The following is a 15,941-nucleotide window of genomic DNA, read 5'->3' as shown; positions in this document are numbered from 1 at the left end:
GTTAGTTTGAGTATGAAATATCTTAAAAGCGAAAGTACGCGACAAATAAACAAATTGTTTATCTCATATCCATTATTTCTTATTTAACTGAGTAAAGATGTCCAAAATGATTTGAGGTAATGCTAGGGAGATCATTTATTTCAATTATATTTTATAAAAGGTGATGATAGGGAAACCAAACGATATAGACACTGATGATGGATTATTACATAAGTGTTTATTAACATGTTTATTTCCTTTTGGTGCAAATTTAGTTTAAAAATTTGGTCTTCCTAGCCTTATTCTTTTGTAAACCATCTGACGTTATTGTTTATGACTGTATTATTACTTAAGTGTTGATTAACGTACTTATTTCCTATTTTGTGACACATTACATAATTTGTAAATTTAGTTTAAAAATTTAATTTACCTAACATTACTCAATGATTTGGCTAACGATATTGTGTTGTACCCGCCTTATAAGAACTTGTCCTATCCCCTAGGAATGTATTAGACCCACAAAGAAACAAAGGAAAAGAGAATCTTAATAAAAACACAGAGAAAAATGTCTTCGGTCTGTGATAGAAAACATGATATATGATCAAAAATTGTACTGAGCAGACAAGAACCTTTTCATAATTTTCTTATCCGGATGTTTTTCTGTTTTTTCTTTCCCAATCCTTTGCTAAAACGTGTCCAGATAGAAGTTTGCTTAGACCATTATTTCTTCCCACCATCTATTTTTAAATTTTTTGCGGGCATTAATTTCAATATTTATATATACTGATGAACAAAGGCATAATACATAATATTTCTGAAGTTTTCTGAAAACCCTAAATTTTTCCAACCCTAAACTGTGTGCATCTCCTTGGCACTATCTTCATAAGTTATTCCGTTGGTTTGAACATCTAATCACACAAGGGCCGGCCTACTGTAATATAAGATAATATTGGCATGAAATTATATGGAAATTTATATATGGGATTTTTGAACTTTAATTCTTCAAAAAGATTAAAATTTAATAAAAATTTGGTGTTAGATTGAATATTGATTTTAGTGTGTACTTAATTCAAATTCCTATTATATTTTTGTTTTTATATTTAATAAATAACTTATTTAATGTTATTACATTAAATTTTAAATTTATTATTATTTTAATTCATTAATTTTATTTAACTTTCTCTAAGTTCATTAATTTTTAATTAGTGTTCCTAAATGTCCGTATCATAATATATTTTACTATATTAGTGTACCGAAATGTCCGTAACTAAATCTATTGTAGTGAATTAGTGACACATAAGTGTACCTAACTATATGATACTAAACTAGTGTACTGAAATGTTGGTACCTAAATATATTATACTAAACTAGTGTATCAAAATGTCTGTACCTAAACATATTATACTTAGTGTATCAAAATGTTTGTACCTAAATATATTGTAATGAATTAGTGGCAGATAAGAAAATATGCAAAAACATAAGTGTACCAAAAAATCTCTACAAAAATATTTTCTTATATAAGATGCTTACCATAATGAAAATTAAAATTTATAATATTTTCATAAAATTAAAATCGATAAAATTTAAAAAAAAAAAAAAAAAAAAAAGGAGACATTGAATACATATGTTGGCATTGAATAGAGTCTATGGACTAAAATCAATTTTTAATCTTATATAAAACATTTTTCTAAAATTTCATTTTATTTAGGAATTAAAATCTAATTTTCTATTTATATATCTAATAAAACCCTAAAAAGAAGCTGATATATATGTGTGTGTGTGAGACATGCAAAAACCCTAGCTAGCTACTTGATAAACAACAACACAAAGTGCTTACGGAAGAAGAAAATCAAGGGCTTTGCGCACAGGAAGCATGAAGGTACAGCATCGGCCATAGAATATTAGGTAGCACGCATGCCTATACAAAGTCGTCATGTCACCAATCAGAAACTTGGGGTCAGATACATAACTCCATGCTTGGCTCATGGATTTAAATATATAGTATATTGTTAATGTGGTACAATCCACCGGTCCACCTTAGCTAGCTAGAAAGTAGTTTTAGTTTGAATCGTAATGATAAAATTTCCTTTCTTTTAGTTATTCCTTTTCTATGTTGAAAAAGTTGGATTTACGTCTAAATCATCACTTGTCAAAACTACTCTAAGTTAGAAAGAGATGTTGCATGTATATGAATCACTCAAATATGATTCGGAAGTATTTAATCGGAAATACAAAATGTAGGGATTAATGTATTATAATTGGTTAGCACTAGAGTGCTTCTGCATGATTTATGTACACATTTATTGATGCTATAAAAGGCTAGAAAGATATCATCACTAGCAAGCATAATAAGGATAAAAAGAAGCGTGTGGACTTTCTTTCCCCATGACAACTTAATCAAATTAATCAAATTAGACATATATATATATATATGAGTACCTTCGAAATGCTTTAGCTGTAACAACTTAATCAAATTAGACATGTAAAATTACTTTAGGGACAAGAAAACTCCAGGAAATCGACCTAACAGGGACTTAAATGAGGTGGAGTTTTTAAATTTTAATCAATGTATAATTACCACAAATAGTCACTGCACAATAAATTGTCCCGCACAATGCCCCAAATTCCTTTGCTATCTGTGGTAAATGGTACATCCCCTACAAAAACTCACATTATGGATCACATCCAGATAATATTCCAAATGAATCTCATGACAAAGCAGGCTCATGTGATGAAAGCTAAGGTTGTAAGTTTTGAACCACAGATTTGAACATGGTGGTACAGACAGGGCAGAGACCATCGTCCGCAAGGAAATGAAAGCACTTAGACAAGCAACCAATATAACCATGGACTTTTTAGGGTTTTATTGTACACATTCACATTATATATCACCCACTCTAAGAAGTGGTACACTCGTCACCCCCTTTTCTTTCATAGTTATCTCCTCCTTGAAAGCAACCTTAGAACAACCATGGCACTGGTATACATCATCATGTGGTCCTTGTTATTATGCCAGCCTAAAGAGGTCAGGCTTTAGCTAAAGCTACTCTAGAGAGAGAGAGAGAGAGAGAGAGAGGGACAGATAGAGGTGGTTTATATAAGTGGGGAGAAGGACGGCATGTAAAAATGGAAATAAAATTTGAGAAAGAAAGGGAATTAGTAGGTACATAAATATATACATAATGCAAAGAGGGCTTTCAATTGTCGATAGGATTATTGCCATATTCATATAAGATGGATGGGATTGGTTGTGTGGCTATTTCTCATTGGCTAGGGCTCTTAGAAGGTCTTGGTACAGGGCAGTGGCAAGTACAAGCATAAGCAACTTTTTCTTGACAGTGAGGGAGGGAGGGAGGGAGGGAGAGAGAGAGAGAGAGAGAGAGAGATAGAGAGAGAGAGCTAGCTTTTCAGCTTTCATTTCGTAAAAAAGCTTAACCGATAAGAACGCATGGGATGGGAGGGAACCCAGGAACATTCGTACATGGACATACTCAGTGAGAGAGAGAGAGAGAAAGAGAGGGATAGATGAGGCTTCTCTTCCTTTTGGTGACAGCGACATGAACGGAGATGCCCTAGTCAAAGGAGTACTTGCCCTATGAGAGTGCAGGCCTCACAGTTGGTAATGCCCCTTTGAGTTAAATAATTGTCCTCCCTTTCTAGGGTTAGACAGACGTGGAGGTTCATACTTCATGCATTAGTATCATTGATTCATTATGTATAGAAAAACACAAAAGAAGAAAAGAGAAAAGCTAACTATACTTGGAGCAACACACATAGATTTGTTCTTTTATTTTGCTTAGCTTTTGATGGTGTTTGGCCTTTCATGTGAGTTGTATATAATTACAAAGTAATACAAGGACTATTCTAACTATTGAAAATTAATGGTGCATGCCATGTCACTTAAATGATGATTGAGACATATAGAGGAGTAACTTAACTTTTTCTAAGAATAAGGTTGCTTAATTTTTCATGTGAGACAGCACATAACATTTTCTCATAACCTCTTACGTGTTGCAACATCCAAATCAAACATGTAAGCAACATATATTGGGTTGCATAGATCACGTGTGACCTTTGTATTTCATATGAGCTAACTGATTGTGATAATTATCAAGGAATTAGTTGAAGATTTACTATAAAATTAATTAGCAATAAAAAAAGTAACTCTACTTCTGAGATGTGTGAGGACTTGAAGGTTAAAAGATTCTCATATTGGTGAAAGGAGAAACATTGCAAGAAGTTATAAGAGGTTGTGTTGCTCCACATACTGCCAATTAATTTTATGATGAAACCTCATAAGAGGTTGTGTTGCTCTCCATATTGCCAATTAATTTTATGATGGAACCTCAGCTTTCTTCATAATATCAAAGTAGGTTGGGTCACGTGCGAAACCCAACTAGCACACATGATCCACGTCACCCAATTCATGTTGTCCACTTGTTTGGCTTGAAAACCCACAACATGTGAGGGGACATGTGAGGATATGAAGATAAAAGAATACCACATCTTTAAAAAGAAAAACCTTATAAAGATTTATTAGAGATTGAATTACTCCTCATACTACCAATGAGTTTTATAATGAACCTTAACTTTTCGATACAGACATGTAGATCACTAAACTTTTTGAGTGGGAAATCACTCCATATCCTCACAATATTCATATAAATTATAATTGAAATAAATAAGTTAATTATAGTTGAATCTTACCAAAACAAACCACAAAATCCACTCTCCATCTTTATGTGTGTGTGTGACGCTATCTAGCGACTGTGGTGTATATGTCTCTGTCTTTATTTTTTTATTTTCTTTGATAGAGAATCTAGGTTATTGAATTAAGGGGTACTTTGATCCTGTTGTTGTTGAATTTAGACCCTTTTTTTACTTTTCAATTTTAATTTCATTTCTTAATTTATGACTATTTACTTAAAATTTTAATTTGTTTATTTAAATATGAAAATTAGACCACTTTGAAAATAGTTAAAAGAAAATTCATTTATCATCATATATGATACATGCACCATAGGTTGATAAAATACATTTAACATATGATAGAGGCATCAATGAAAATAACTAAAATTAATCTACCTATGATCCATGAAAATAATTCAAAGAAATTTCATCTTCCAAAGGTTTATAAATTCATACTAGTATACATGTTGATATAATATAATACCTATAACATAAATTAGTTAACACAGTTAACTTGGGATGGAGCTAAAATAAAAAATTAAGATACGAATTAGCAGAAGGAAAAAGAAGAAACAATAATTAATTCTTATATTTAATCCTTAAATGAAGTAAAAGATAAACCTATAAATAAAAGATGGCATTTATCATAATTTAATAAAAATATAATAAAAAACCTAAGTCAACAAAGTGGACTTAATCCAGTAATACCTAAGAACTTGGATTTATATCAAGTTTTCTTTTGAATGAATCTATACCAGGCAACGTGCAAACCACGTGAAGAGGTGGGGCAAACAGAAAGATTTTTATGTGTGCTCGGAATTCAAGATGAAAAATCATATATTATTATACAATAGAATGAACATTTAAAAAATACTTTCATATGATTATATAATAATATATGATGTTTTAATACGTGTTTCTGACACATTGAAAAATCTTTTGTGAAAGTAGTACCAGGTGTTTTCCTATCCACTCAGTTGCTTCCACACATTATATTCTAAAGTGTAGAACCAACTTTTTGATGAAAAGACTAAGAAAAAGATAGCTCCTTGTCTCTGCAATAAATTGCCCCCTACTCTCCTTTGCTTCTTTACCTTGCTACTTCCTTAATAGCTTCTCTCTCTCTCTCTCTCTCGCTCGCTCGCTCTGTGATTATATTCAACCCCTATGGACATATGGTGTTCTTGCTGTGCTGTCTTTCTCAACATCTCTATCTCCTAACCATGACGATCGATGGTAAATGTACGATCTCTCTCTCTGTCTATGTCTTTTTCTAGCTAGCCATAACCTTTTCTCTCTCGGGCAAACACAAAAGGAAACCAAATAAATACAGTACATATAGTTAAAGGTGTACATATTCATATTACTAATACGTACAATATACATACACATATGAATTATAAGCATATATAGCTATCTGAGTAGCACTGCAGGCAGCAGCTGTCTTTCTCAAGCGCTCAGCTGGCCGTAAATACAGTAACACACGACTGTCTTTCTCAAAGCTGTCCTCCTATAATTTCTCTTACTACTTTTGCAGGAAAGGTGAAAAACAAGTGCACTGAAATCTCATTCAATGGCAATGGCTTCATCATCAAGTCGTTCTCAAAGCGCAAGCCAGGCCCAACGCCTAATTTCAGTCCAAACAATCAGTAAGCCGATATCCCCAAGAGTACAAATTGTACACTATAGATGGTAGCTAGCTAGGGTTAATTTGGAAATTGAAAGCAACCAAACAAGCTAAGAGTCTAAGAGGGAGATATAACATGTTTCCCTCACACAACAACAATCTTAACGAATTAGTACCCGTGTCTTATCCTCATGTCGATCAATCAATTTTCCATAGCTGGCCATTTCACCATGACAATTCTACATTAACTCCCAATTCCCTTACTATTCTCAACCCCAATCCCAACTCCAGGCAACAAGGAGGAGGAGAAGAAAACCTTCATCAACAACATCAACACCTTCCTTTTTCTTTGCTCTACTTCCCCTCTCCGTTTGAAGACGACGACGTTTTACTCTTTGATCAGCAACACCATCACCAAGAACCTGACCATATTGAGCTTTCACTTCACGAGTCTCAAGAACCACCTTATTTTATGAAGGAAGCTGCTGCTGCTGCCGCTGATGACAACACCGTAGTAGGCAATGATCATCAGAAGACCACTACTACTAGTGTTAATAGAAAAATGGTGGACTGGGATTCCAACAAAAAGGGCCATCGCATGAACATGGATGATCAGCCGCAGATCCCGAGAAGGAGGACTTGCAAGAGAGATCGCCACAGCAAGATCAACACTGCCCGAGGCCCCAGGGACCGTAGGATGAGATTGTCCCTCGAAGTTGCCCTTAAGTTCTTTGGCTTGCAAGACGCGTTGGGGTTTGACAAGCCCAGCAAAACCGTGGAGTGGTTGCTCATTCAGTCGGAACCTGCAATCAAGAAACTATCAAGAGATCATCATCGACAATTCAACTACAAACACATGGTGAGATGTGCAAAAACCACATCTCCAGCTACTTCGGAGTCGTGCGAAGTGCTATCCGGCGTCGATGAGGCTCCAACAAACGTTAACATTAGTAGTAATGTTAAAGTAAGAAGCCGCGGGATCAAACCCTCAGCCAAAGAGAGAAAGATTGTCCACAGGCAATCAAGGAAGAGCGCATTTCACCCTCTTGCAAAGGCTTCCAGGGAAAACGCAAGGGCAAGGGCGAGGGAAAGAACAAGAGAAAAGATGCAGAGGTCAAAGAAGCCTAGTAATGATCAGACAAATTCAAGCCGTTTGAGTTCTTGGAACCCATTTGAAACTGAGGAAGAATCACCAACTCACAACAACAATATGACCAGTACTACTAATGATCAGCCCAATTCAAGGGCGGTGCTGCGAGATTACCCTGATGAGGTTGAAGAACCATTGAGCAGCTCCCAAGCCGGAGATATTCAAGACATGGTTGTTGATCATGGTACTACTCATGATGCTATGGTGGTACTGGGAAAGTGGAGTTCTCCTCCAGTTTTCACTCGTCTCCAGCAAAACACTGGAATTTCCCAAGAGGTAACTTCCACCACCAAGTTTCAACTTCTCTAATGTATATATTTTCACAACAAATTATAAAATGTCTGAAAATTATGAGAGAAAAAAGCCGTACTCAATCGCCATATTGTGGATGCTATAACAAATGTGCATCAAGTATTGTCGATTGAGGTACGATCACTAATCTAAAAATCGATCATAGACGGTTGGTTACTGTTCCGATTAATACCTAAACGTTTGAAACTTAAGAAAGACGTCCGCCTAGACCAGCTGAGGCGTCCCCCTAGACCGTCTAGGCGCCCACTTAGCCCATCCAGACCCGTCTACCTAGATCATCTAGGCGCCCACCTAGACCAGCTAAGGCATCCTCCTAGGTAGCTAACTAGATTGCAACTCACTTAAACAGAAAATAAATAACTTTCAATTTTTATTAATTTATTCTAATAAATTGTAAGAGACTTATTGATTACTTACATGACCACACTATATTTGTTCCTTATATTTTCATTATATTCCAATACTTCTTTATACGGATGTTATTCTATTTTATAGTTTATGATGAAATTATATATATTAAGTATAAACAGACTTATTTGCACGAAATATAATGGATTTATTTAAATCCGCCTAAGCGCTAGGCCCTAATTCGTTGCCCGATTAGCGCTTAGTGTCTTTTAGAACCTACGATAATAAGTATTTGCTATGGCTTCTTCTGACAACACCACATAACTCTTAATTTGCAGCACCAACAGTTTGCAGACTTTCAATTCTTTGGCAAACCATGGGAGGTCGACAACAATACTCATAATCCATCTATTCTAAGTGGAAATTTTCTCTCTTGAATCATTAAATCTCAATTACAAGTGCCTGAAAAACATTCTGATCAGTAATTCGTGTACATGTTTATTCTGTTTGGAATAATGTAATATAGCAAATTAAGTGTCTTAATTTTCAATCGTTGTGTACTTTCCCTCTAAACTAGTATATGTAAATTAATGATTTATATCTACATCCTTTGCACTAAGGAAATTTTTCGGTTTGAACTCTAAAATAGCTTTCCTTGCTTATGATTTTATGCTGATGTAACATATTTGTATCCAGCACAATTTTTTTTTGTTTGGGGTACAAGCCTTAGTATTCAGGGCATATATTTAAAAAATAATTAAATAAAAGTCCATAACAACATATGATTTTCCACTTGATGAATGTCTTTTTTTTTTTTTTTTTCCTCCAAGCCCTAAATTTTTTTTAGTAAGGTTTAAGGTCACTTCTCATGCATATAATATGCAATATCCATATGTAGTTGAACTAAGTGCATACCAGTCAATAAATTCTGGCTATTAATCAGCTTATCTTTTTAGAAGTGATTGAATAGACCCTTGAGTGATCCACTAATTCCCAAATTCAAGTCATATGCATGCATGCTTCCAAAAGTCCATTGAGGCCTGATGAGGAGAGAAATATCAACAGACAAATGATCCTTCACTTCATCACTTTTATGTAATGTCTAAAATATCTACGAAATTGTCAAATATCTGAAAAATCAATGATCGATGTAGAAGATGAGTTGAATTGAAAACTTCACCTTATATCAGCGAGATAGAGAAAAATCAATAAATATGAATGATATTTATTGATTCATTACAGAAAATTTGTCGGAAACCAATGCAGATTTCGAACTTTTGAAAAATTTTCCCTAATTTCGATTAAATTTAAATGAGTTGATATACCGATCCAATTGTAAATTTTTATAATTTATGTCGAAGACAACCGATATAAATATCGATATATCCATCAATATTTACATAAATATGGATATCAATCTTTCCATATAGTTCGATATTATAAAGAGTGCTTTCATCATGTCATAAATTCTGAATGGAAGACGATGCAGGTATCATGTACATATGGAATTTTGTGTAGGGGAAAACGCAAAAGGAATAATAACATTAAATTCTAGTAACCTATAATCATGATAGAAGTTGATTTGTTTAAACATGTGTAATGAAAATAGATGAATTAATAGCTATGAGATCATATATTTAATTTCATAACAGTTATAGTGCAGATTCTTATAGCACCTAGCAGGCAAAGACCACAGAATAACCCATATTACATTTTTCAGAATTTAAATAAGCTATCAAGACTGAAAAAAGCAATAAGCTATTACATAATTCCATACTATAATATTGGTGTCGAGTAAAATGTGTAATGTATGCATTTTTCTCGTTTGTAAAGCTACTGTTAAATGTCATCTTTCTTTTTTCTGTGTAAGTGAGCATGCATGAAAGAATTACGCGTCTCATCTAACCATTGACATCAAATAACCTTCCAATTTAATTAGCGAGTCAGGTACATATATACATTGGTGAATTGTTCCATACATCGATCGACCATTAAGAGTAAAAATACTGTTTATTAGTTGAGTTGTGTAAACTCAAACTTGAAAACCACACTTCGGGTCTTAGCCTCGCTCTTATGTAAATTGCACTCTCTCCTTTAATTCTTTAAGCTGACTGCAGGTGATAGTTGGGGGAAGATAAATAAGAAAATAGGAAAGTAAATAGAAATCCTTGAAAGTCAATTTAATCGGATGGAAGGTTAATAATGTTTATTTGGCTTTAGGAATATTATCTGGCATGTATATATGTATGTAAATATATATATTTACACAATCACAATCACATATAGGAATTTGAGGGTTTGCAACTTTATTTGGATAAACAGTTCAAATTTTTTAGTGAATTATTATCCCTTGGATTTGAGGTAACTACATTTACGTATCTCTTGCTGAAGGGTAAAGTTCATAATGTTTAACTTAGATATGTTTTCAAAGTTTTAATTAGTAAATTCCTTATCATATACACACACATGTATATATATTATTACAAGCGAATCTATACATTAATCTACACTAAAGAGGAGTAAGATGGTTTAAACCTGGGAGCAGTGGGTTGAAGAGAAATTACCCTAATCAGTAGGACAATTCACCATTTCTCTTAACTATCAGAGCAATATCTACCGGAAGCTATCATATATGGTTTATAAAACAAATTACTCTTTTGGTGGTAGGAAACATGTATCAGTACGTACTTGCTTCCACAGGATTACGTTTTTTTTTCCTCCATAATTTATTGTATAATAGCACTGAAAACAACAAGAAAACTCTCTTTCCAAATAGTATGGATATTATGTGGAAGATTGCGGCTTCAAATTTATGTAAAATGACATGATGCAACACATCATACTATCCAATACTTCCGAGTCTTTTTCGATCAGAATGTGCGGTGTGGAAGGTGGTGATTGTGATATGATGTTGGACTTGCTGTTTGCTAATTACCTTTATATTTACATTTAAGTTTATCCGTGAAGTTTAGCATCATATTTGATCAATGACTCTAATTAAATTTTGGATATAAGGCACGACATTTTTTTTTATTTTTTAGAGAACCTCAACGGTATGATTGGTAAATCGAAGATTTTTGATGTACTTCTTTCTCTTCACAATAACAAGTGCAATACAAATTTATCCATATTAATCTAATTTAAATATACACACACACACACACGCACACATCGAAAAAGTTTCCTCTTCTCCTCTCCTAAGTTCCCAATTTCATTTTTAACTTTTACAGGTTATGGTGGGATGGTTGTGTAACTTCACTAAGTTTAATTTAAAACGAATTACAAAAAATTGGAAACGGTGAGCAAAACAGAACTAATGGTTCAATGACAAAATTCTGAAAAGAGCGAATAAGAAAAATTCAATAACCGTACGTTCCATTTGGATTTTACGATTTGTCCTATCTTGAAAATTCTATTAAAAAATTGAAAGTGCCAAAATAGTGGATGGCAGATTTGTCATGGAAATATTTCAGATGTCGTCTTGCAAGTCAAAAGTAAACACAGAAAAAAAGGGTAACATGCTAATGCATAAGCGGTCTATAGGCGATAGAGCGATAAGGTAAACCCGGCTAAGACCGGCTAAAGTACGCGAGCTAGAATGGATTGGATGTGTGGTTTAGCCACAATTTTAGGAAAACTAGTGAAACTAAATTGTAAATTTTAAATTTTAATCAAAGGATAAAAATATGTTGTATATGAATAGTATTATTAGTGATTTTTTAGAGTAAAAATATCATTTTTGTTAAAAGAATAAACAGTACCAAAAGTGTTTTGTTAAAACTTCCTTTTGTTTTTCCCATTTCCATCTTTTAGTTAATGTTTTCTTACTTTTCCTGACTAAATGTTTAAGAGTGTATACACGACTCGCGAGTTTCATCGAGTTTGTGCATTCTTAAGTTCACAAAAAATTGAATTATTTCTTCAATTGGCCTATTTAACGAAACCCTATTACTCCATACCGGCCGATATATTGCACAATGCCGGATTTTGGTTTTCTTTTTTTCGTCTTAAGTTCAGATGATTCCATTCCATGCATGACAATGGCTATCAATTCATACTTCTCCTAAAGAAAAAGGAAACATAAGGCTAACAAGAAATGGAATCATAATACAGCTGCAGTAACAATGGTACAAAGAAGAAACTGCAAGAACCTAGAAAGCAGGATTTTCAGGTAAGTTTATTATAATTTTTTTAAAAGTTCAGTTCCCCATTAGCAAAAGATTGAGCCTTGTAATGTTTTAGTCGGACTAAAGGGAAAGATGGCAGATGGAAAACTGCTAAGTTCCGGATTTAACTGGCGATTGCACCTTTTGCCTAACCCAGAAATCTTCCACGCTATTTAGATTATTTTTAAATTTTGTTTGGAACAGACCGATGCTTTTTTTTTTTTTTAACAAATTAAAAAAAATATGAAGAATGGTAAAAAGCACCCTAAGACCGTTGGATCATCTTCAATCTTTGAATTAAAATCTAAAAATTTTAACCTAAAAAGTTTAGATTTTCAACTCTTCGAGGTTAAGATTTTAGTATGAGATTAATATAGTAACTAATAAAAAATTATGTAAATTATTCTAATTTAATTTTATGAACATTTAGATTTTGATAAATATTAGAAAATTACTAAACCGATCTCATAAAACTTGTGAAATACTAAAAAAAAATGAAACTCATAAAAAATCATTTTTAATTATTTAGTCGTTGAATTTAAACTTAGATTTGTTCATATTATATCTTAATCGTTAGATTCAATAAATTTAAAAATTTAAAAATATAAATAAATAAATATATAATGAGTCAGCCAACTGAGTTCAGGAAATACTGTGCTGAATTTGTCCCAAAAACGATCTTTGAGTTAAAATTCATATTTGACATAAAGAGTGCAGTGAGTTGAGTAAGTTTAGAATTTAAAATTTGAATTTCCTCCAATAGTTGAAGTAAATTTTACTAGATTCCACAGGTTAATTTCAAGTGAAAAAATAGATACTACACGTACATATACATATACATATATACATATTATATAGATATATAGAGTATTTATTTCACATAAAAGAAAAAGGTTAATATGATATAAGAAAATAAGAACACTTACAAATCTGATTAATTATATCAAACCCTGTAAACTTCGATCTGATCTGATATCGACAACTATAAAGGATTATCAAAACAAAACATTATTGGTAAGGGATAACAAAGCCACACACATCCTAGATCTTGTAATTTACACGGTTAACGCCCGACACCCCAACAGAGATATTCTTGAAGAAATTAGACAAAAGCCAAAACAGAAAAAGATGTGTGGAGGAACCCAGGAATACCGGATACCAGAAGTTGTTCATAGCATTGATCCGGCCGCAAAATCTATTCCCTCAACATCTCCTTATTTTATGTTATTTTTCAAAGTGGAAAAAGGCAAATCAACAAACCCTAAAAGGAAGTATGTCATGTTTCTATTTTTGAGCATGTAAACTCTCACCTTCTGTGCTCTCCCTTGAAGTTGATGCAGAGCCACACAAAAACAAAATAAACAAAAAAATGCAAAAGAAAAACTAAGATCTACAAAATTAGGATGAGATTCCCAAAAACCAGGGGGGAAAAGCATAATATTAATCAAGAATTTCCTCTTCCAACATCGATCTGAGAGAGAGAGAGAGAGAGAGATGGAGGGAGGGGGAGGAGAAAAGAAAATTAAACTTCGTCCAACCTAAACGCTGAGAAACCCTAACAGAAGCGCCTGAGACGCATGAGAAACCCTAGTTGGGAGAAAGAAAAAGCAAAATTAAACCTGAAAGCCCCAACTGGGGAAAGGCAGAAGGAGCTTGTCTTTGAGTGGTTGGACCAACTGTAGAAGTGGGAGACACCCAATCAGGTCCATTTTCGGACTGATGAGAACTGACGCTTCATTTGGGATTTGCGGTCTAACCCATTATTCTCGCTAGTGCAACAAATAATGGCACTACCACTGCTGGCCTTTTTTTTTTTTTTTTTTTTTTCTGCTATGAGGAATGCTAGTAATTTTACTGCTGGACCTTTGTGCTCACCTTTCAAATTTTCATCTTTAAATGTTGTGGGTAATCAGAATTTTCTATATTTTTGGCGCACCTTTAAAAACCAACTTGATAGAGTCAACCAAATCCAAAATCTTTAGTCATCTATCAATTATTCAATAAAACAGACGAACAATGTTATTAAATTAAACACTAGATTTTTTACAACGTTATTAATCAAACAAGGTTAAATGATTTCTAATTGAATGGATTTTTACGACATTATTATTTAAATGATGTACCAGAAAAATTGATGGTTCATAATCAACCAGAAAAAAATATGAAAGAAAAAGATAATGTACAAATACTGTTATCCACAAATACTATGATTACAGATATTTGAATTAAACTAAAACAAACTTAAGTTGGAATCGTTGTGGACACTTGTTTAACAGGAACTATTTTAGAGAGTTGCCTACCATGAAAACGAAAAAGTTGACAAGGAACACCAAAGCTAGTGAAGTACGATAAAACATTATTAGATAAGCTTTCACATTTGGCCATGTATCCATGTACAAGATCATGTTGGAAGGGACTAATGAACAATAGTGCAGCTAATCTCAGGCGCAAGCCCAAGCTATCTTAATCTCATATGTCATCAAAAGCAAAATTTTGGGTCAACAAATGCCATCAAATTCAGTTTGAACTAAATCAAGCAAATATTGGATATTTCAGCACTTGATTATTTCTGTTAAGTACATATATGCACTATTATATGTCAAACAATCAAACTTTATGGTTGTGAAATTAAATTTATGACAAGGAAAAATTGCTCAAAGATGGCTAATTAAGCAGAAATTTAAAGGTGCTAAGGACTACTCACATTGAGCTGTGCATGCATACAGGTGGCAAACACATTTAAGTCCTCAATAACATTTTCTTCTACTCTTCATAAATCCTTAATTTGAAAAGATATAAGAAATGCGGATCATCAACAGCAAAAGTCAACTGCGAGATTAACAACTGTAGGTGATGGAGATTAAGTGAAACAACATTTTTAATAAGCCAGCAAACCTCCCACCAGAAACAATCAAACCCTAGCTTAACCAAAACCAAAAAAGATAAAAGAACTCTTGAAATAAATAAAGAAGCAAACTAACCTAAAAATAAACTTAAAAAACAGACTAGCTCATACGTACATGCGTATATATATATATATATATATATATATATTACTACTTGTGCAAGATGGTAATGGCCGTTCAAATTACTTCTGGAATCGGAAACTTACATAACAATTTTCTGTAATTTTTTTAGTGGTATATCATCAGCACATTACTATGCTAAAATAATTAACTAGAAGTGTGCAGACTGTTAGGAATATTGCATATATTCCTAACACAGACTTATGTAGTTAAATGTTACATATACATATGAAACATATATTCAAAATAAAAGGTTGAAAAATATATTAATAGGAACTACCAATTTAATCATTAAATTTCAGTTTATGCTAATTCGATCTGTACATTTAGTATTTCCCAAAGTCGAAACGAGTCTAATTAAATCAAACATTTTAAATTCACAATACTGAAATATATATATATATATATATATATATATGTCCCCTGTTTCAAGATTTTAAGGAGTTATCTAATACTTCGATTTATACAAGGGAGCAAAGTAAGACACGAGACCACGATAAATTAGAAACGGAAGTATGCTTCATGTGTTAATTAAGCACTAAGAATGAACTAGAGACCATATAATCGATCCTAACCATGCTGAATTTCAACATAAGGTCCAGTTTTCTTACCAGCAGACAAAACTAATGAACTGCTACTAACAC

General features: G+C 33.0%; 1 protein-coding gene across 1 annotated transcript; it reads left to right on the top strand.

Annotated features, from left to right (window-relative positions):
- Positions 1-6,249: 6,249 nt before the first annotated feature.
- Positions 6,250-8,836, top strand: LOC137711661 (transcription factor TCP12-like). The gene is made up of 2 exons (XM_068450916.1): positions 6,250-7,721; positions 8,444-8,836. The coding sequence occupies exons 1-2, from the start codon at positions 6,432-6,434 to the stop codon at positions 8,540-8,542; spliced, it is 1,389 nt and encodes a 462-aa protein (XP_068307017.1). The 5' UTR covers positions 6,250-6,431; the 3' UTR covers positions 8,543-8,836.
- The last annotated feature ends 7,105 nt before the right edge of the window (positions 8,837-15,941 follow it).

This window comes from Pyrus communis, chromosome 12 (assembly GCF_963583255.1).
Source record: "Pyrus communis chromosome 12, drPyrComm1.1, whole genome shotgun sequence".
NCBI lineage: Eukaryota > Viridiplantae > Streptophyta > Magnoliopsida > Rosales > Rosaceae > Pyrus > Pyrus communis.
This window is presented reverse-complemented; position numbering and strand designations above follow the sequence as displayed.

Bases quoted from the DNA above. Each gene is read 5' to 3' on its own strand.
- LOC137711661 (XM_068450916.1), top strand. From the start codon at position 6,432: ATGTTTCCCTCACACAACAACAATCTTAACGAATTAGTACCCGTGTCT. The intron at 7,722-8,443 runs GTAACTTCCACC...CTTAATTTGCAG, and splicing joins ACACTGGAATTTCCCAAGAG to CACCAACAGTTTGCAGACTT.